The sequence below is a fragment of the Ambystoma mexicanum genome, chromosome 7p (assembly GCF_040938575.1).
Source record: "Ambystoma mexicanum isolate Mex_15411 chromosome 7p, UKY_AmexF1_1, whole genome shotgun sequence".
Taxonomy (NCBI): Eukaryota; Metazoa; Chordata; class Amphibia; order Caudata; family Ambystomatidae; genus Ambystoma; species Ambystoma mexicanum.
The window spans coordinates 152,748,615-152,771,979 of NC_090939.1; the positions used below are offsets into that span (position 1 = coordinate 152,748,615).

Below are 23,365 nucleotides of genomic sequence, written 5' to 3' on the forward strand. Positions count from 1 at the left end.
CGATTAACAAAGACGGAAGATTTCTTGAAAACGGCTAGGCTAATAAAGAACTATTTAAGTACGAAGCACGAGGAATCCTAACACTAGAAACGTGTGGTAAAATCTGAAGATGGCCACCAGGGATGGAGCTTAAGAGGACGAGTCATTGGATGGGGCAGTATGACCCAAAGGACACGGACCGGCTACAGAGGAGACAAGCAGTTCCAGTTTAAAGCTAAACTACTTTTTTTACTGAGGATTCCCAGACTGAAAGGGAATCTTCACGAGTATGTGAATCCGTGCAAGACCCCATGTTGGAATAATTGGGGGACTGTCGTCCAGTCATCAAATCTCAGAGCAACAGTATACATTGTCATGTAGATTGTAGTAACCACCATAGATGATGCATCCAATTACCAAGACTAACTATTTTGCAGGAGGGATTGTGGGAAGGAAAGTACCAACCATCCACATATGGTGGTCCTGTCCAGTAGTGAGTGAATTCTGTAATTTTGGTCAACAATACATTCTATGGTCGCTACCTGGTTCCAGAAACCCTATTTTAGCACTCTCGGCGGCTCGGGATAAGGAGGGGAGGCTTCTGTTGGACTAGCAACTGATAATATTGCTAAAGGAAGCGGCAATGCGTTTCATACCCAAGATATGGGTTAGGTTAGACCACTGCAACAAAAGTGTTGTGGATAATAAAATTGTGGGACGTAGTAATGGAGCAGTTTACCATTAGTGATAGACGAACACTGTTCTACAAGATTTGGGCTCCTTTTACACAGAACACTACAGAGGACTTCTCACCTGTAATGTTTCCCCATTAGACTGAGGGCACTGAGTTGGCTAAAAGTTTGAACATTTACAAAGGAATACTGTCCTGCAAGTTATTTGTAGAGAGGCAGCTTACCAAAATGGGGCGGAGATCGGTGAGGGCAATGCCATTTCATATATTGCTGGTTGGATGTGTTCATGTAATGCATTCCTCCATAAAATAGTTTACATGTGATATAACTGACTTGCTAATAAAGGGAACATACCCTTTGGTTGTAGCACAACTGCCTCAAGAAAAGTGGCCACGAATGTAGAAAAATAAAATATTTTGGCTTGCGTTTCATTATTAGATGGGCATTTGCCAGGCACTACCAAAATGGTACTACCTGGCCGTAACAGCTGGAAAACGGAGTGCCTAAATATGTGATACAAAGGCATTTGCCTGGCACTACTTCTACCTGTGCAAGCAAAACCTGTTTGCTTTTGCAATGCTGGTGCTTAAAACTCAAGTGGCTGAAGGTACTCTTGCATACGATCATTACATTAGTAGCCATTTACAGCTGCAATTAAACCATTAACTCCCACAAGACAACTTCTAAAGAACACTAGAAGTCAAAAGACAGCACAAGTTTGATGTTAGTGGTTGATCAAGGTAGCTCAAAATAAAGCAAGGAAGATGAGTTTGGGGAGTATCTGGTAGCAATGGGCAGTCAAAGGATGAAAAATAACCAAATACCCACAAGCTGTGTCTCCCACCTTGCTGAAATCCATTGCCATGTGTTTGGCTTATAAATGGAGCTTAAGCACCATCTAGTAAAAACTAAAAAAGGAAACTGCATTTTTATGTAGCCAACATGACACCCTCTTCTTAAGATTCACCACCTAATGCTTCCAAGAATTTACTTTTGGCAGAACGTTTTTGAATAGTACAAATGGCATTTACCTGGTGTTACTGGAATAGTCCCACTGGAAAACATCCAAAAGACTGCGAATGCGTGTTTTTGAGGGTTCTTCGTGCAGTTTATGCTGATATAATTTTGCTACGAGATCTTCTGCTTGCAATAGCTTCAGATTGTTTGCCATTCCTGTACCAGGGGAAACAGTAACAATGCAGTTTGATCATGAGGAATGGGCTTACAGATGGCTGCTGGTGCACAGACAAATAATTTAAAGCATGCAAAATTAAAAATATAACAGTTGTGTCGAGTGCATAAGCACACTTAATTCTTACTGGAAATGTAATTTGAAGTGACAAAAGTGGCCCTGAAAGTAGCAAAAGAAAATATTTTGCACATACTTTTTCTCCAAAAGAGGATGCTTTAATTTTAAAGAGGTTGTAATGGAACCATTATGATCAAGTATCCATCCATGCAGTAGGCCACTGCACCCCAAGCCATGCGTCACAAACCACCACCTCCCAATTCCAACAGTTTTTCATCCATGTAGGTTGCGTCATAGGCTAGCATATGCTTATAAGGAGCGTTGGGGAGCACTATGAAGGAGATCAAGCAAGGAACAAGAATAACAAATCACCATGAAGGTCATTTCTTTGCACTCCAGATTCCTTCCAAATTAGTTGGGAGAATAGAATGTGGAGACCTAGCTCTTAAATTGGAGAAAGCATATGCCAGGGAAGGATTCATGTTAAGACATTGCTTAAGACCTGTTGGCGAAAGGAAGCATCCTTCCTGAAAAAACTCATCCAGAGTTGTGCTTAACAAAATCATCAATGGCTAAGGAGGATGCAGTGCAGATGTCTTAGACCAGGGCAGGTCTCTGCTAGGCCACCAAGGCAGCCTTTGCTCCAATGACAGGGAAATATTGCATAGACCTGGAGGGAAGATAACTCAAGCCTAGAAACAAAGCACTGTCCATCTAGCAATGGAAGCCTTGGACACCTTGCCCTCAGGAAAAAGACCAGCATAGGTCAGATTTCCTGAAATAATTCTGCCCAGAAAGTGTCCAGGGATCTCACCACATTGAGACACTGTATAGTTCCATCTGCAGAGGAAGTGCAAGGTCTGGTAAATAAGATGGAGAGAATTTCATGATTCCTGTGAAATTCATAAAGGACATTGGGCCTCAGTACGGGTTTGGCAGTAGCCGTGCACTTACCATTAAGGGCACGGCTACTGCCAAACTCGCTACCGGCCCCCGCGAATGGGCCATTACCTGCCCATTACGAGATGAATGCGCTGGTAATTACCCATTCGCAGGTGCCGGTATGGCCTGCCTCCGAATCCCCATTCTGCCCCATAGGGCAGAATGGGGGTCAGGACCATGGCTGCACCGGCACTATTTATAATGGTGCCTGTGCAATCACGAGTTCTGCTTGCGGGTGCCGGTCTGCACGCCTGGTCAGACCACACGTGCAGTCCGGCACCGGCAAGCAGTGCTTGTAATGTGGCGGAGCGGTAACTTCAGCGCCAGTAGCACTACCGGCGCTGCTGTTGCCTTTCCGAGACATTCGTAATGAGTCCCTACAGAAGCTATTTGTATTTTGATATTTCTATAGCGCTCGCCAAAGTAGTGTACAAGTTTAGACAAACACAGTACACAATGATTTGGTAAAGAACACAATTATCAGAAGAATCGAGATGAGAATGCATTAGGAGAGTAGAAAGACGATGGGGGGGTTGAAAGAAGAGGAGACTTGATGGGAGAGTTCCAAAGCTTGGGCACAAGAAATAAAAAAAAAGGGCGCACAGTGGGGTTTAGGTGAATGCAAGAGAAACTGATGTGAGCGGAGAGGACAGATCAGAGCAGAAAGGGGGAGGGGTCAGATCATAAGATTTAAAAACAATACAGAGGAAGTGGAAAGGTGGCAGGAATCTTAAGGGAGAAGAGTGAGAATGAACAGAGGGGGTAATAGAGGAACAAGGAAAAATCAGCAATAGCAGAATAGAGTTAAAGACTGAGCGTAAGGGGGCAAGAGGAGGTTACAGCTACAAGGAGAGCAGAGCAGTAATCAAGGAGAGAAAAAATAGGCACGATGAGAAGATTGAAAGTATGGAAAAAAGTGGGCAAATACGACAAAAGGATTCTCTGATGAATGCTTCAAATTTCACCTATCATCGTAGCAGAGGTATCTGCAACCACAAAGGCAGTTTTCCAAGTTAAGACAAGTTGCAAGACAATATGGGTTTGAAAAGTAAGCAAAATAGCCGCCAAAAAGGGAAACTGCTGCCTGAATGGAAGTAAATGGCGATCAAAGTGTCTTATCACCACCTGAATTTGTACCCCCCCCCCCCCAAAAAGTCTCCCCAGGAGAATAAAGGTAATGATTGCAGGACTGTATTTGAATGCCTGTACCAGATAAGTAAGCTCCAGCTATACAGCATGGAGACCTCAATTGGTTGTGCCCATTTGGGAAATGGCCAAGGGCCTGACCCGCTATGCTGCATTTCACTTAGAAACTAATCGCTACTACAGTCACTCACCCAATGACAACACCATGTGTCCTCTCTCCACAGCCCATCCCCACTCACTAGGGTTTGAATGGCCAAGTGCCCTGGGTAGCCCTAGCAAACTTCTTCAATATTGCCATTGCCCCCATCCAAAACCCAAGGACCACATGCACACACCCGCATATGTTGGTCAATGCTCACTCAGGCTGCAGAGATCGCAGACCTCATCTCATGACACCTCTTTGATGCCATGTTCATCACTGAAATTGTTTAGCCCATCCTTCCCACGGGTTTGACTTCCTCCTATCCCAGGGCTATTGCATCCAACATGCCAACCGGCCAGGAAGGGCAGGAGGTGGAGTGGCAATGCTCCATCTTCCAGTCTCACCAAAAGATCATTTGAATCACTTGCCTGAGGGTTCCCTCTATCACACAGGGAATCCATCACCTTCCACCTCATCGATAGACCACCTCACAAAAGTAACTTTCATTGACGACATCTCCAACCTACTATCCTCTGCCAAATTAGAACATTCAATTAATGTCTGAGTTTAATGCCCACGAGTCACAGGATGACGAGAGCAATCAAAGCACGATTTTCACACTGACCACTTCATTGGACCCAAGCAAATTGTGCTCTCCCCACACACAACAACTAAGTCTAGGCAACACTCTAGACTTAGTCTTCACATCAGCCTCTCTGATGCTGGCAATGCCTTTGGAGGGACAGGGCCTCCCTATCCTATCACGTCTGTTTTCAAGGAACAGCCTTGTATTTTGTGTTTTTGGGCACCTGTGTGCTGCCCGCAGGGCATGGGCTGGTGGCAGCTACATGCCGACTTGGCAAGGGCTCCAAGTGTCCTCCATTTCTGAGACAACCAGACCCTGCCATAGGAATCATGAGGAATAGGCTCAGATTCTGTACCCAATTTATCCCACTTTTCCCTCTGTACGCTCCCCAGCAATTGCTAATTTCCCAAACACGCACGCCCACCAGAGCCATCTGCAATGCCATCAACTCTGCGCTAATCAAAGCAAGATCTGTCCCGGCACACACAGCTGAAATCAGTGATCTTAAAACCAACAACCTCGACTTGCTTTCCATCTCTGAAACCCATCCATCCCACTGCAGGCCCAGCCCTTTCCAATGCCATTCCCCCAGGTTTTGCCATCCTAAGATGTGACGGACCCTCTAAATCAGGAGTTGAGTCGCCCTCATCTTTAAAAACACACTCACTGTTAGTCATGCAAACCAACGTCAGCCCCAACTGTGGATCCCTACTCGCCAAGATATCCATGTCTCTGACCAATTCCATCACTGTCCTCCTTATCTACCGCCCACCTGGCCCCACCATTACCTTCAAAGATACCAATGCAAATATCTTCTCGTCCATCAAGCCCAAGTCGTAATTCTTGGGGACCTCAACGTCCTAGCAGACTCACTGGCCACAGGTGTAGCCACAGCACTTAACCATGCTGGCTTTACGCAATGTTCTCTTGAGCCCACCCACGACCAAGGCTGCACCCTAAACTGGATAAGCTACCTAAATTTTAACATTCCCACGCTGGTCGGACTATCACACCATTGTCTTCAAAACCCCCATTCAGAACACCCCAGACCAGCTCACCCTGCCAAACCTGAATGTATGGCTGGTGCACAAAAAACTTCAACCCTACCAACCTCCCACTGCTGCTTGCTACCCTTGCGCACCCCACCACCCCCACCCTCAGTAACAGATCCAGCAGTACTGGTCGACCTCTACAAGCAAGCTATTGCACAAGCCGTCGACACGCTTACCCCTCAAACTTAGGAAAGCCAAACAGTCACAAAAAAATAAAATAAGGCTTGGTTTACTCCTGAACTCCATGCCAATAAGCGCACCTCTGAGCTAGCTTGGAGCAAAAAAAAAAAATAAAATAAAAACACCCCTGCCTCCAAAGCCCTCTTCTCCCTCAACAAAAACTATAGAAGCGAAATCCAAGCAGCCAAAGACAAAAGCTACAACTCCAGAATCAGTAATGCCTCATCCAACTTCCAGGAAATGTTCACAATTCTCCAGGAGCTGGAGACCTCCACCCACCCAGATCGGACGATAAATTGTGCGGAAAATATTCAAGACGCCCTCACTAGAAAGGCCAACCTCCCTCAAAGGAAAACTCCTCTCCAAGCAACTTGCTATGCTAGCCAGCACCCAGCCCCTTACTGACACACACCAGCACCCCGTTCAACTTCCACACTGTCTCAGACATGGACGTCACCAAGACCAAGAGCCTCAAACCGTCACGCTGCAAAGGTGACACTTGCCCAGCTCTAATCAAAGACTGTGCCAAGTCACTTAGTTCCTTCTTCACAGCCTCCTGCCTCCTGCGCCACCAACTTGGTGCGAACTTCCTTGAAGCAAATATTGGTCCTACACCTCAAGAAAGCATCCCTCGACCCTTCCATAGCGACCAACTACTGCCCCAATACTATGGTACCCTACCTGTTGAAGATCCTGGATCATGTTGCCTATATTCAGGTTCAACAAAAGCCCTAAGAAAACATCTTGGGCACACGCCAATCAATCAGGTTTCCAACCAAAACACTGAATGGAAACGGCCCTACTTGATCTGAAAATCCAAATCGATGCCATCAAAGACACTGGCAAACCTGCCCTCCTGATTCTAGACCTCTCTGCTGAATACCTCTCTGCTGAATTTGATTTGGTAGACAACAAAATCCTCTGCTCTCAACTTGCCTCAACAGCAAACTTCTCTACATCAGCCACCAATTGGATTAGGTCCTTCCTAGCCGACAGATCCTCACAAGTCTTCCTCAAAGACTTTTCCGATGAACCTACCCCCATTACCTGTGGAGTGCACCAAGATTCCTGCCTCTCCCCTACCCTTTACAACATTTATACAAAACCCCTCTTCATCCCCTTGACATACTAGGCATATCTTACACGAACTACGCTGACGATACACAGCTCCTTATCCCCCTTTCAGGCTCATACGCCCAGGACTCAGCCACCATAAACTCTGTATAAGAGGTCATACAAAATTGGATGGCTGCTCACCTACTCTGCTTCAATGACATTACCGAAATGGTCATTGTCGGCTCCAACGCCACACATCGCAACATTGACCCAGCATATAAGGAGTTTCTCAATCGATGGTAACCGTATCACCACCTCTGCCAAAAATCTTGGCCTCTACCTGGATGCCGATCTCAACCTCTCATGTCACGTGAACTCCATCGCCTCAACGGCAGCTTACACAGCCAAACTGCTTCACACCAGCAGGCCCTTCCTCTCCACTCCCAACCGCCTAACAATTGCAAGAGCTATCACGTGAGCCAAGCTAGACTACTGTAAAGCCCTATTTACCGGTACTTCTGAATGCAACCTGAACAAACTCCAGACGATTCAGAATCATGCTCTCCGAGTGGCCATTGGTCTCTCCAAATTTGACCAGATTTCCAAATTGAAGTCCAGACTCCGTCCCTTTCTTCCTGACTGGCTGGCTGTTGGGTGGAAAGATCATATATGGCTCTGGGCCTGCGTGCAACTTGGGGTGGGACCTGTATGGAGTCCAAAGTCAACGTCAATTCAATGTTGTGGGTGTCTGGTATTGGTTGTATCGACAATGCCAGAGACGGCCTTGACTGAAACTGGAGTGAATGCAGTGAAGTGTGCTGAAAGGCTGGGTGCTTACTCCAATACATGTTCTGTGTTATGGGTGGAGTGAATGGCCCGAATGCCTGTGAGATCAATTGGCTGGTTGCCTGCATTAATGCACTTGTGAATGATTGGCTGCCTGAGCCTTGCTCAGCCTGAGTGAATGGGGATACATATTTATAACAGGAGACCACTCAATTTGTTCAGAAGCAAATCTTGAAACTGATGTTCAGAAGCTGTTCCCTGGACCCCAGCTGGAGGAAGAAGTTGGCTACTGCATTTCCTTATGTAATCCGAAAGCTGCCATGTTCTTCCAAGAACTGATCCAAGAGAGGACCTGGATAGGAGCCCTCTTCCCGAACCACGAGGGACCATCGTGCACCTGCTACTCTTCATCAGAAGTACCCTGGGAGCAAGTCCTGTGTGCCTGCCATCCAGAGAAGGGGTATTCTTGAGTCCAGAAGGGAGGTGCTTGGACATCTTGAGTGGAAGAAGTCCAGTTGTGCCGTGCTGGGTCCAGACAAGTGTTTGTGACAGCTGGATGCCAAATTGCTGTCTACCGCCCAGAAGAGGCAGTACCCTGGAATAGTGCTGCTTGACACTTGGAGCTCAGATGTTTCACCCGATTAAAGAATCCTTCAAGGGACATCTCGGAAACATGCAACCACTTTTTCCCACCAAACAAGATTCCAGTTTGCTGTGTGCAGAGGACGGTCCACCGGTGGGTTTTCTGCCACCAAACTCCAGATAGATCATCAGGGTACAGCCATGGTGAAGGTCTGTAGTCCAGTCTAGTGGTCGAGTCCAGGACACCAGAAGCCATCGAGAGGTCCGTGCAGAAGCTGCAGCACCGAAGAACCAAAAGACAACACTGTAATCCTGAAACCAACACCTACTTCTGCCACTGCACTCGTCCACATCAAAAAGGCATCCGAGGTCTCCACGGGATTTGTCTTCTTCAGCCAGGCCTTCTGGGGAGTCCACGGCATGATTCACCTTCCAAGAAATTCCACGACGGGAGCAACACCTGCCCAAAGTAAACCACTGCGAAGACCAAAACTGCTGCCTTTTTTTGAAAGCACATGGTTCCTCCCTCCCTGTGTCTCGGCATCCCAGCAGCAACTCCTTGCAAAGGGGATACAAAATCGCTGCACCTTAGGCGACAATATCTGAGGCCAGTATTATGAAAACTGGGGGTTTGGGATACCAAATCAGCACTGCCTCTGATAAAAATAAGCCCAGACCTTTTTGTGGTGTTTGGGTGTGCAAGCTATAGCCATAGGACATGGCTTTTAAGGAATAAATGGTTGACTTTGGGTGGTAAATGAGCAATTATAAGTACATCTTATTCCCTGGCACCACATCAGAAAAGTACTGAGTTGTATACCCCACTTATCCTAATATATTGGTTTAACTGCACACAGAGGCGGTGAGCATGCTCTCCCCAGTGGTACTATCGGTTATCATTTAATATAAATTTGATTATTCTATAGATTAATCTATTATGAATGTTGTATTAACTTTTGTCCATGTACCTGGCTATCTGTATTTACAGAGTAGCGCTTATGTTTTTGTAAATGGTTGTATACAATTGTTTTACTTGATGGTGCACGCCGAAAAAAAGTATATTGACTGACTCTTTGCAAAGGAGGTTCATCCTTCAGGGGTCTCTGAGTGAAGCCAAAAAACTGCCACTTCAACTGCCAAGACACCAAAGATCCTCAGATGAGGAAGAGTCCTCCAGCCTCGGGAGTTGTCCAGGGGTCCCAGATTCATCTTGGATCCTGTTCTCCTGTGGCATCTCGGGTACTTAAAAAGCAGAGTGTCATTTAACATTGTATGATTGGACTGTAAAAGACAAGCTAAGGTACTCCCTCATTACAGGTTGCCCAGGTTGGGGGGCGGGGGGAGGTATCCTCACCCAGTATTGCCATTTGTGGCTCATGAAAGTATACTGCCTGTGTTCTGAAACTAACCTGCCTTTTGTCGTTTATCTACGAAAGTACACGTTACTTAAGAACTCACATGCCTGTTTAAAACTGTCAGCAGTTGGTGCATTTTAATTGAATTTAAGTCTAGTGTGGTACCACACAGTATATATTTGTCATTCTTGCAATAGAACCGCCGGAGTACAAAGTGTTTTTTTATATGTGTATATATAGAAGCTGTTTTATCACCTAACTGAGTGGGGCCATTCCTTTGTGGGGTCTTGGGGATTCACTGCACTTAAGAACCAGCCGGCATCACCTCCTGAGTGCTTAAGCCTTGGTTGCTTGTCTATAGCTACTATACACTGAACCTTGGCTGGAGTGCTCTGTGCCTCTGTCCCAACCATATAGAGGGCAGAGATGCAGATACTCCCCCTCCAGTCTTTACAACCTTGCATTACCTGTGCAGACCCTATTCCACTTTACTGGTCTGACTACGCCTCCATCCCATTATAGGTCACCCACTCTACATTTCACAAAGGTAAGGCTAACTGCCCTCACTCACCACCGCCCATTCAAAACCTTCCCGTCAATGAGCTAGAAGCAAACTTTGCAGACTTCACCACAAGGAATGCCTCGAGCCTCCTGGAATTATTCAAGAACTACTATGAAACTGGTACACACTCATGCCCCCTAAAATCCAGCCAGGCTAAACCATCCGCCCTATGGTACACCCCTGAGTTTGCCTCCACAAATGCTTAATCAGAGCCCTAGAGAAACGTTGGGGCAAAGAATTCGGGAGACCTCACCAACCTCAAATCTTTGCATGAAAACAGTACGCGTACTGAGGCCAAATCTTTGACCAAATCCTTGACCTCTCGGCTGCATTTGACAATGACCACTGCATCCTTCTCTCCCCACTTGCTGACATCATGGGATTCTCTGGCACTGTTCTGAATTGGTCTACCTCCCAGGCAGACACCAGGCTGTTCAGATGAAGGGGTAGCGTTCTGACTACAGGTCTCCCGCAGAGTCCCCCAAGGCTCCATCCTCTCACCAATCCGTTTCAACTTTTACATGGAGCCTTTTGGAACTCTAAGATCCCAATATAGCCATCCAACAACATGCAGTCAATACTCCATGGTACATGAGTAAATAGCGTGATGGGCATCAACCATCACTGTGATAAAATAGCCATCATTCACTCCTGTTTGTATACTGCCTGCTGAAAACTAAAACAAAAGCTGAAGACTGAGTAACAATACAAGGTCACACAGCCGCTCTCATTTAGGCCCAACCTGGGTAAGTAATTATACAAATTTCAAAGTAATTGGTAACAGGTATCAAACATAGTGCTTATTCAAAAATCAAAGTCTGTTGGTGATTTGTATCAAAGTAAAGGTTTATCCAAAGAAATTCCAAATGAAGCGGTCACTAATATTTTCATAGTAAGGAAGCAATTGCCACAACCCATATGTAGTTCAGACTGAATATGCCAATGCATTTCGGAAATCATTTCCTTCGTCAGGGCGAGCCTAGTAAGTTAATTATGCAGGTAAGTAACATACATTAACAACATCATGATAACAAGTCAAACAGCACACATTGTGAAAATAAAAATGACAACATACCAATCAGTCATGGTTTCACAGGTGATCAATGAAAGGAACAAAAAGACACAATGAGTGGATTGTCATGTAAATAAATTGAACAAAAAGGAAATGTAAAACTAGGTTTTACCTTAATGGTGTGGCAAATGGTACAGAAAAGAACGTTCAAAGTTCATGCCCACAGAGAAATGGGCCAACAAGAGATGCCGTGGAGAACGGAGCTTGTGTGTAAAACACAAATGTGTTATTGGAAATAGATCGTATCTGGTGATGAAAAAGGGTCCAGTTAGATGCCGTGACATGACAGGCATGGATGTGTATAGAGCAAGGTAAGCGAGGTGTGCAGAGATCGAATCTCTTACCTTGCAGCACACGGAGCGTTAGAATCCTCCTGTGTGCAGCTGCAGGGCAGTGTCTCAGACTGCCGTGTTAGGCCGTTGCTGGGACAACAGCTATTTTATAAACCACGTGACCACCTCGCATCCAGGAGAGGCTGGTGGTCATGAACAATGTTGTATATCAGGTGATAGACCGCGCGGATAGGAGAATAAAATATTTAATGGGGCATGCCAAATCAATGCCTACAATTGTGATAACATGATCTCAGAAAATAAGAAATAATGGAAATGAAAGAAATACTATCGAGTGCCCGATTGTAACCGAGGCAGAAAAAAGAAAGAAACGGGCTGAAAAGAAAAAAGTAACTCCATAAGTATTGATCAAAAATAATTAATAATCAAAAAATGAACCACTCAATTGTAAAGCTCAAAACATGGAAAACAAAATGATGCACATCAAATGCACAAATATGAACCACTCGATAGTTAACTCAAAACATGGAAAACATAAGATGACACTTACTGATGTACAATTGGAATTAAACAGACACTGAAATAAAGCACAGAAATGAAAACATAATAGGACTACTCATAGACCAATGTAGAGTGGTGGTTTAGCCTCGTTGCGGTAGGTGTCGCCCATAGGCGGCACCTTGGGTCCCAGACAAAAGTCCGGGACTTGCGGCGAGGTTGCTACTAGGTAACAGAACCAAATGCCCAACCGGAATTGGTACAGAATTTAGGAAACATGTAGTCAATTACAAATGCTATAGAAGCACATAAAATGCGCCAGGACAAAGTATCATATGCTGGAGAACATGCACTCGCATATTAATGTATCTCAGACATAGCAGTGGTAATTAATTTCTTCATTCAGACCATTCGGAACCAGGCTGCAGAGTTGGTCAATCCAAAATGTCTCCCTACGATTAAGGCGCAGGCCTAAATCTTCATGAGGGTTGTTCCTGGTTAAGACCTCCAGGATCAGAAACTTGATTTGTGAAAGGTTATGGTTATTCAAGGCCCAATGACGGGCCACAGTTGAATTCAGGTTGGAATTGCGGATGCAGGACCGGTGTTCATTCCACCGTATCATAGCTGCTCTGGTTGATTGACCCACGTAGTATTTCCCACATGGGCATTTAATGCCATATATGGTGCGGACACTGTCACAAGTCCCAAATGTCTTAAGGAGAATCTTCTTGCCTGTTCGTGGATGGAAAATCACATTGCCTTTAATAACGGAGTTGCAATTAATGCAGTGTAGACGTGGAAATGTACCGGTGCGTTGTGTGATCAATTTTTTAGAGGGTGGTCTCGTATGTACCAGTTCATCCCTGAGATTCCTGCTTCTCTGATAGGCAAACTCCGGTAGTTCACTGAATAGATTATGTACTCATGTCGTTTTTGAAAATACCCCAATGTTTTTTGATGGTTTTCTTGATTTTATTGCTCTGGGTGGAGAATTTTGACACAAACTGGTGATTTAAGCTCCCCAACTGGTTTCTTCGGAGCAGATAGTATAGTTTCATGGTAAATAATATTGACCCTTTGAACTGCCGAATCCAATAATTCTTTGCGGTACCCTCGTTTGAGAATGTTTTTTCATTTCAAGTTGTTGTAACATACAGTCCTCAGGATCACGGACAATCTTTTTGACTCCAAGGAGTTGGCTAAACGGAAGGTTCCTCAGTAAGCTTGGTTGATGAAAGCTAAGGCGGTGTAGCAGATTGTTGCGATCCGTTGGCTTTCGGAAAAGAGTAGTACTGTAACCACTGTCTTTGTTATTTGTACATCAAGAAAAGTGATCAGGTTTTGACCCATGTTGAATCCTTAGACTGGGTGGATGTGGGTATGAGCTGTCGCCGCCCACATTCACGCCAGAATCCAGGAGAACTGCGCAGTTGGCACAAGACCACTCCAAAGATACAACCTTCTTGTGGGGGGTTCCACATCACCACTCTAATGTAAGGATGCCTAGCAAAATGATAGCAAAAATCTTCTGTCAAATTCAAGACAACTCAAAAATGGATGCAGTACCGACAAATTCCCCAAGGCAGCACTAGCGGTCTAAACTGATAGGGAACCTATATTTAGGAGTTGCAAGAGGGGCAGGGACTTCAAAGCTTGTTGGTTAATTGAAAATCTTAGCCACTTGCTGTTCCCAGAGGCCAAGAGGCTGAGAACTCTTAACACCCCAGAGACTCGCAACAGGAGGCAGGATATCACATGGCCCTTCCGAGTGAGAGGGAGGGGGAGGTGGTTTCCCCTTCAGCCTGGAGGAGAGAAACAATAGCCCCTTTCAGTTGAATGGGGTATGTTAATTTGAGTGTTTCCTGTCAACAGCCCTCTGCCAGCAAGGAGAGACGTGATCACTGACCCACCAGGACTTCTGGAGGCAGACCCAAACACTTTGGGGAGTTGAATTGCAACAAATATATATTTTATAGAAACAGTAATAACTTATTGTAACCAAATGACAGGAATCTACAACTTTGAGAGTCTTAGTATGGAAAATGCCCTCACGATTTGAGTCCAAACTCCGATTTGTACCATGTTCTGGGGCAAAACCCCGCTAATTATGAATATTGTAGACACTGTATTTAAGCTAGAGAGATGGAAAGTTACTGGTATATATGTGGAAGGGAAATGTACCTTTGGATAATTTTTGATGAAAAACCAATGTTGCAAAACCCACTAAAATCGAAAATAAGTTGTCATGTTTGAATGCAAGCCCCAGGAAGATCAGAGGCGGACAAGCATGGACCAGAAGGAATATATAATGTGTACATGTAATTTCAACAAATTGTGTATCTGGGAAATATGTATTTGAATCAAATATAGATTTGTGGGCAAATTGACCAGGGGAAGATCCTCTGACCCATAAACAGACCTCATCATGACGACAATCCATTTCCTTCCCCCAATCAAGGGAGAGGGGAGAATTGGGCCAATGACAAGTAGAGGGGCAGGCTCAGTTATGCCACGCACACACCCACTTCCAAAACACAAAAGAGACTGCTGGGACAGGTAGGGACATTAAATTCCATTTGACGGACCGTGCTGACAGACGACTTCACATCCAGAGATCCAACACTTAGACTTCCAAGCTAAACAGAGACTACAGAACTTTGAACCAAGAAGGCCCACTGCAAGCAAAAGTATTTGTCAGCAGGCCTCAAAATCATTTTTGAGGCCTGTCTGAATTCTTTTGCCAAGAACTTTTGCCAGTACCCAGAAAGCAGTGTTACATCCAGAATCCACTTGATCCGGACCGGAAAGCAGAACAGTATCCAGAACCAGAGGCCGCTGTATCCAGAGAGGCTGTGAGCAGAACCACAGATCCGGATCGCTGTGAGCAGGACCGGTGCCTGATTGACCCGCCGAGCAGAGAGAACCGCCGCTGGACAGGTTGACCAGATCCGTGACGAGGCCCATTCATTTCAAAATTAGGAGTGAGTATCCGCCAGAACTGTGCAGAACCCAATCTCTTAGTTAAAATAATCTAATCCAAACTATTTCAACCTAATTACAACAGCCTCCTAGAAATGGTGGCATCTGTCATTTTTAAAGCTGCACAACTGTCACCTGTCAATTCTGCAGCTGCAAGCTGTCACCTGTCATTTTGAGTTTTACTTTAAATCCGAAAATCTACCTTTATTAAATCGTCCGTATCTCTTGAACCGTTTGTCCTAGGAACGAGATTTAACTTTCCTCTGAAAGCTTAGAATCTAAGCTTTCCAACAAGCCTAGAACAAACCTAGAACGTACTCCTTATACTTTTACCGCAATCGCGATTTACGCACCTGCAAAATTTACCGCGATTTGGCCCGATTTCGTCATCTGTAAAAAGATAGCCGCTTTTGCCCGAACTGCTAAAATTTGTTTGCAACCAAATAACCATCCCTGAACCATTGTTAGGGCTGACCTGAACTGATTTAAAGTGTCTACTACTCACCCTGAACCTCCTATAGGGAATTAAAAGCAATTTTAACATTTTTCACTTCCTTGCCACCACATTACAAAGCACTCTTGCCCGGGTTTTAAAAAGCATACCTGTTGTCTAAGCTTGCGGGGGGGGGGGACTGAATTCCGTATTGTATTTGATTGTATTCCTGAAGACTGTGTGTTACTTCCATCTCCTTGCATTGCATATAGGGGGGGGGGGGTGAATTGCCACCAGGGGAAAAGTGAACATATTATCTCTTGTGAAACCATATCAGTTTATTTTCTGTACTGCATTTATTCCACCTTGCATTTCCTTGAAACCATAAAGCATTTCAGCTACCTCATCCTCTATACTACTTCTAAGTAACCAAATCAGTTTACTAGAACATTATCCATTATTGATCACTGTCATATTTTAAGTGATATCCTATATTAATTTATTATAAAAGTGTGATAGATATATATTGTTATATTTCTCAAATAAATATTTTAAATTTGCAAAACAGACCTACTTCTTGGCTCAGTGGGGTCAGGGGGATTCTAAGAGAGGGGTGTTATAGAAGGGTTGTCATCCAGAGTACATGAACTGGACCTAAAAATATATCAATAAGGGTTTCCCTCAGCGTCCCAGACGAGGCATTGACTTAGCTGTAGCATTGAAGTGAAGCCGCTTAACACTTGTCACGTGATGCCTTCCGAATATGCCAATGATTTCCGAAATGCATTGGCATATTCAGTGTGAACTACATATGGGTTGTGGCAATTGCTTCCTTACTAAGAAAATATTAGTGATACCTTCATTTGGAATTTCTTTGGATAAACCATTACTTTGATACAAATCACCAACAGACTTTGATTTTTGAATAAGCACTATATGTTTGATACCTGATCCAATTACTTTGAACTTTGTATAATTACTTGCGCAGGTTGGGCCTAAATGAGAGCGGGTGTGTGACCTAGTATTGTTACTCGGTCTTCAGCTTTTGTTGCAATTTTGAGTCAGGGTGTCTCCACACTTGTCACAGCCAGCTCCTTCCAAACTGCATTTTAGTCCTCACTTTTACACTGACTTTTATATTTGAAATATTTTAAATATTTTTGTACCTTGTGGTGCCCACTCACCTCTCCGTTTGAAAACTAAACCAATCCAAGACTGCATTTATCCTCATCAGTGCACCCTCTAAAAACACAACTTGTCCCAACTATCGCTCAATGAGCTGCCCTAAAAAAGATTTGAATCACATCTCTCAGACTTCACAAAATCCTTAGGCTTCACTTTCGACAGCAATCTGTCCTTCCAGAAACACAGCAAATAGGGCCCAAACAGGCTGGCTCAGAATCTCTACCCTTTGAATAAAATCAAACCCTTCAGCCCTCTGCAGGACTTCTGGATCGTAGTGCAGGCCCTTTGGGGTCTTGCACATCCATAGGAAAATGGTCTCCAGACAGGGCTCCCGTATGCCCACTTGGCTCCCATAAAAGTAGTCCACCACGCTGCAAAATGTCTTCTTACGGGAGGACAGCAATTTGACCTAATTACCCACACATTCTACACAAACTACATTGGCTTCCAGTACAAGCCAAGATACACTTCAAGACTGCATGTATCATATACAAAAGGAGCCACGAGTTGCACACCAATGTACCTGGCAGCTAGACTCCATATATCTGTTGGCACATGCTCCTTGTGCAGCAAAATCAACCAACCGGTTTGAATCACAGCTCGTCCGCAAAGATGACCAGCAAGCAATCCTCTCGTCATGCACCCACCCTCTTGAACGTATCTCGGTGTCTGCTTGGAATGCTCCCACAAATCTGCAATTTAGATATTCTCTGAAAACATGGTTCTTTCAAAACCTGACCAATGACTAATTCCAATGCACGCACATACGGCACACAGACCTCACAGTACTGCACAGATGCCAGCCGTAATGCCGACTACCCACACTGTACAGTGTTCCGCTGCACTCACAGTAGGTCAGAGCTAAAATAAGAACAGAACATTGTCCAACGAAGCCCAAAGAGGACGGCCATTCACAGAATTGGCCCAATGGCAAAACCGGAGCCATTTGTTCTTGCATTGCCCTCTTTGTAGAACCTTATCACAAAGCAAATGTAAAAGCTAGCTTAAACAAATACTCAGATTTGCGTAAACTAGTGCTTAAGGAAGGACATACACAAGTTGAGCAATGAAAGGATGTAGCATCCCCCCCCCACCTGATGGACTAAAAGGACCTGAGACTTGGGGTGAAGCGTACACTCCGTTCGAAAGAAGTAGGCCAGAGAAGCATGCCTGAGTGGACTGAAAGTGATACCAGAACTAGACTGCTTCGTGTGAAGCCATGAAGGTATGCAATGTTCGAGGAACAGAAAAGGAGTAAAATGCAGAGCGTCATTTTTGACTGAAAGTTTTCTCCCAGTCCGCACCACCTATGATAGTTTATAAAGCGCCTATACACAACGTGTTTCAAAAGGTCTTTCAAGGCAAGGGAGGGAACAAGGAAAAATACGACATTCTAACAGACCATGAACAGTAAGGATGTGAAATTAACTATCGTACTCGGCCTGACGACATTTCAGATAGTGCAAGAGCTAAGACATAGCTAAGGGAGGGAGAGTGGGAAGGAAATGGAAACAGACAGGCGACTAACGCACTAGGCCTGACAACATTTCTGGTAGAGCCGGAGAAAAACAAAAAGGAGAGGGGTGCAGAAAGCGAGGGGAAGAACAAAACAAGCGACTATTGTACTAGACAGACAACATTTCAGATAGTGCTGGAGGGGGGCAGTAAGGGGAGGCAGGAGGAGACGGACGAGGTTGCCAGCATACTAGGTCCAGGGACAATTCTGATAAAGTGCATAGAACAAAGTAAGGGGAGGAGGGATAGGAGGAGAGAACAGAGTAAGCAGTCAAAAAGAGTGCAGAAGCAAGAGGGCAGAGCAAATACAATTGCAGAAGTCAGTAGTAACACATAATGTTGCAAGCCAGGATACAAGATGAAGATGGGAACAGCATGATTCAGGGCCACCAACAGTAGAAGATGCAAAGGAAGTCCAGCATGAGAGTTCAGAAAGTGACGCACCGTGAATCAATGAAGTCCATAAAAGTCCAATCCAGCATTGGCCCCAAGATGGTGAAGTCAGAATCTATCAGGGCAGGCTCCTCCATGGGTAGGCTGGAGCGGGGGGGGGGGGGGGGGGGGTTTAGGGGAAGCAGGGTAGAAGAAACGAGCAAAACAGGCAACACCTGTGTGTGAGAAAGTCAAAATCATTCAGGGAATACTCATCCCACGGACTTTGTGTGGGAAAGGAGGGAAGTTAGTGGTGAACTTGTTTTTACATATTTACTTCCTCAATCACCCTAGCCCCGAAAAAAAGTGGAAAATATTTCCTCACATTATATAATACGGCATTACTGAGGTAACATTGGTTACGGCACCAATGAAATCCCCAAAGCATATTTTGGATTTTCACATTGCATACCCGACCAGGAAACCTTACAAGCTGTATTGAACCCACTACACTGTTCTGTCACTACATGAAAGCTGAAGCACACTTTTTAGAGAAGAAAATTCAATACCGACCCTACTTTTTCAAATTGTAGGTTTAAAACTAACTTCAATATATTTAAAATACCATCAGTTCTTCTAGGAAATCACTGGAGCCCATTTTAAGAATGCCTTTGCCTAATAGAAAGGCCATTACGTTCAACAGTTCTATTTGGGTGCCTAGAGAAGGCAAATTCCCAAACTTCTCCAAGTTTCACAGATTAAATGTTATACCCAGCCAGAACAGGTGCATAATTAATCTACCAACCAGGTCAGTATTCTGGTGCATATTCTTACCCTGGGATTCATAGATATTAGAGTCGAGGACGGCAGAGGGGTTCTAAACAGGTCCTCTACTTTTACTCAGGACTGCCGATAACACAAGCAACTGTGATGGAATAAGGGGCTGGTCGCCAAGGGTCTGATGTCTGGAGTCTAAAGACTTAGAAGTGACCTGCTCCGAATGAGGCCTCAAAGTTGTAACTCCTACTCCATAATAGGGTTCCAATGCCAGTGGAGGCACATTTGGAATGAAGGAGGAAAATCTTTACAAATATTTTTAAAAGACCAAAAGCAGAGGGTTTCTTTCTCAGGCAGCAGCTAAAATAAAGCTTGAAAACCTTTAACACAAGCAAATAAAAAATGTGAGAACGAATTTAATGGAATTTCATAATCTTCCTCAGAGTTATCTTGGTCATTAATTGTAAACTTGGGCAGAGGTGGATGAATACTGACAGATGGTCAATAGGTACGAGAGGGAGCCATAATCCCTCGTTAGCTAGTTTGGCAGCCCATCCAGAAATTGTTCTAGAATGACAGGCTGCATTGGTAATGAATGGACACAACCACTTATAAGGAAGGCATGGAAAGACTAGGATTAGGCTCAACGAAATAGGCCATAGGAGATGTAGTGCTGTCAACCAAAGCTGGAATTTGAGCCGAGCAAAGAAGTGACTGCATTGTTCACTGGGTTTATGATTCACGTTTAAACCACTGTCTTGGTACCTGAAAGCTCATTAACAAAATCTGTACGACGGTCTACTAAAATTTGAGGCAGTACTTTCAAACAGGTTAAGTCACCCTCTGCAAGACGAACTTGAATGCTCAGATTTGGAAGGAGAGTCCCAGAGTTTGTTTATGCTTTTTGTATTTGAATGAAGCTTCAGACAGATCAGAGCCCAAAGCCGAAGGAGGCCTGTGGTCCTTGCTAATCGTGGGGGTATGACCCAAATAGGGAGAATACTTGGAAGACTGAAGGCTTTCCAATACCAAAGTAGCGGGCCTATGTACCCTTGGTACAGACTTCGCAATACCAGGACTCTGGAGGGAAGTAGACTTTCCATCGCAAAAGAAGGGCGCTGGGCTGTACCTTCTTAGAACACTTGTAGCCTTCAGTTAATTTTTGCCTCTTTGGGATAGTGCAGGAACACTCCTCTCCCTTGACCTGTGTCTGGAGGTAAATGCTCATCTGGTAGTAAAGGCCATGTCTTGTAACTGACTGGGACATTTGCCTATACAGGGTACTTGCAGTTATGTACTAATTGAGTAAACTAAATGGGAAATGACAGGGCCCTTGGAAGCCGAGGGGGCGACCTCAACACCAGTACAGAGACAATGCCAAATTAAAGTCTGCACCTGGTCCCAAATCGCTTTACCCTACAATGTGAAGTCTTCAGTCTACCCACAAAGCTCACCGACTTGTGGTATGAGATCCAGCACCTTGGTGTAAAGCGCTCTATAAATAAATCAAATTACAGAATGGAGACCAGGCATGGTTTGCAGCGACCAGGGTTATTAATGCCGACATGACAGGAACTCATGGGCTAAAAGTTCGAGAAACGGGTTCAGCAGGCTCTGAGGTTCAGCAGCCCAAAAGTGCTCATTGCATCTTTGAGAATGCATGAAAACTGCCAACGAATGTGCAAGGAGGAAGGCGGATAGTAGAAGGAGCCAATACAATTCCAAAATACACCACTCTATGATGGCAGGAGCACAAAACCAAAAAAGGGGAGACAGAAGCTCTTCCCACAATCAACAATGCTGCAGCCGGGTTCAGTTTGCATATCAGTGACTGCGAGCAAGATTCTGGAGAATAAAACATTCAAAAAGGGTTATTTCTGGCTTGCCCCAAGATAAGAAAATGTAATTCACCTGGTCATGTTGTAACTCACATTCACAGCAGGAGCGCATCGCCCTGTTAAGGTAGTCAGCCACAGAGTTGATAATCCTGTTCGGCGTTTGGGAGAAAGGAAGATCTCCGGGACCAGTATCCATTTCCACACATTTTGCGCTTCATTGGACAGGATTTGCGACAGTAACCCATTTCAAGACATAAAACAGTATTTTAGTGTTTTGCCGGTGAACAGTATTTTTCCTTATAGCTAGGGACGTAAAAACGTTAGTGCTCAAAACACTGAAACACAGCTATTGTTTGCCGACCATAGGACTCTGGTAAGAAGTTTGGTAGGGGCACCCCATCCATCCATGGACGGATGCACTCAAACATCAGTGTCACCTCATGGCAGGGTTCAGTGAAAGGGGCTCCTATAAGATGATGGTTGCCATTCCACCAACAACAAAGAATGCTCTTGGGAACACTGATGAGCTTGATTTGGTCATCCCCGCTACCCAGAGACTGCACTCCAGAGTCAAGAAATTCCTGACATGGGCACATGTGGTTTCGATAGTTTTGTACCAGGGGTATGCATGACAACAGCATTCCCAAGAGGGATTTGATGGTCTGGACTGAGGATACAGTCTTTACGATTAAGAACCATATCTTTGTGAAGATGTTCAGATTGTGCTCCTCCAAGTCCAAAGCTGCCATGAGAAACCCCATGAACTACGAGTTATGGACATCTCCCTGGAAACCTAAAAATAGAAATCAGGTAAGGGGTGTATTGGCCACTTTTACACCCAAAATATATGCAAATACTCCCACAAAATACAAATATGGAGTAAAAATACTCCCAATAAACATTAGGAATTGAATAGAGAACCTTGTGCCCCTGCTTTAAACCACAGCTCCATTAATATATTTGTATCAATAGTGAGTGTCGTACCACAGGATGAAAATACTAATATTGCCTGATTGGAAGAAGTTATCTTTTATAGTGCATGAAAATGTAGGTGCACAGAAAAATACAAAAAAACGTTTGATTTTCAGTCAAAACATTTTTCCATACTACTCCCATTGGGAATTGGACTTACATTTAGACTCCCTAAAAATCATTTTACTCTCAAGTTCAATAAAATGGAGTGCAAAATATTCCCACTTCCAAATCTTAACTGGAGCATCGATAGTCTTCGTGTCTTGTTAGCCTTGCTCCAGTGTCAGTGCCCACATTAGCCAATGGTCCAGGTAGGGGTAAATGTACAGGCCCATCCATACGAGATGACACGCCGCTGGTGCCAGACACTTTGTAATGTGTGCCGATTAGCCAAGGGAGGAGAGTCCATTTCTAGACAACAGTTTAAGTAGACCAAACTAAATAAGGGAAACTTGTCTAAAATCCATGCATACCAGACTAATGTTGTAAAACATGTAGTTTATTATAATTCAACATATTAAACTACCCGAGAAAGACTAGTTCAATCTTTTAAAAATTATAACTGCCATAGGTCTTGTGTAAGCAACCAATGATACAGCGTGAAACCATTTCACAGCATACACCAACAATGAAAAAAAATATTTGCAATCCATCAGTAATTTGTGCAAGTTGGTCAGTGTATTAATACATAGACAATTTTACAATATAAAGGCTAACATGTTTCGATCCCATGGAGCTTGCAGGGCCTTCGTCAGTGGCATAGATTTTCTGTAGGTGTATGTAGTAGGAAACTTGTGAGTGAACAGACAGCCAGAGGAAAAAAAGTGGGAGGGATGTGTGGGCAATGAAGTAATGTTAGAGTGCCAGAATTTAAAATATATGCATGTAAAAATTGAAAATGCAAATGAAATTTCCAACTCGTATCAGAAGACTAGCGACAATCTGGCGCTCGAGGACTGCATCTGACCTGGTGCTCCTCAAGTAAATGAACAACCCGTCGACAACTAATCAATACAGCAGAGGCCTCCTATTGGAATACCATAGCAAAAGCAGACAACAAAAGTACATCCCTCCTCAAAACGGTTAAGCAGTGCATCAACCCAATACCCAACCCTGCCA

At 44.4% G+C, this 23,365-nt stretch overlaps 1 protein-coding gene across 1 annotated transcript in view; it reads right to left on the minus strand.

Moving 5' to 3' along the window:
- The window catches only part of MAEL (maelstrom spermatogenic transposon silencer), a 1,183,486-nt gene that overhangs the window by 410,056 nt on the left and 750,065 nt on the right, over window positions 1-23,365 (minus strand). The window contains exon 8 of the mRNA XM_069635969.1: window positions 1,703-1,844. Coding sequence (XP_069492070.1) covers window positions 1,703-1,844 — 142 coding nt within the window. The remainder of the gene's footprint in view (window positions 1-1,702; window positions 1,845-23,365) is intronic.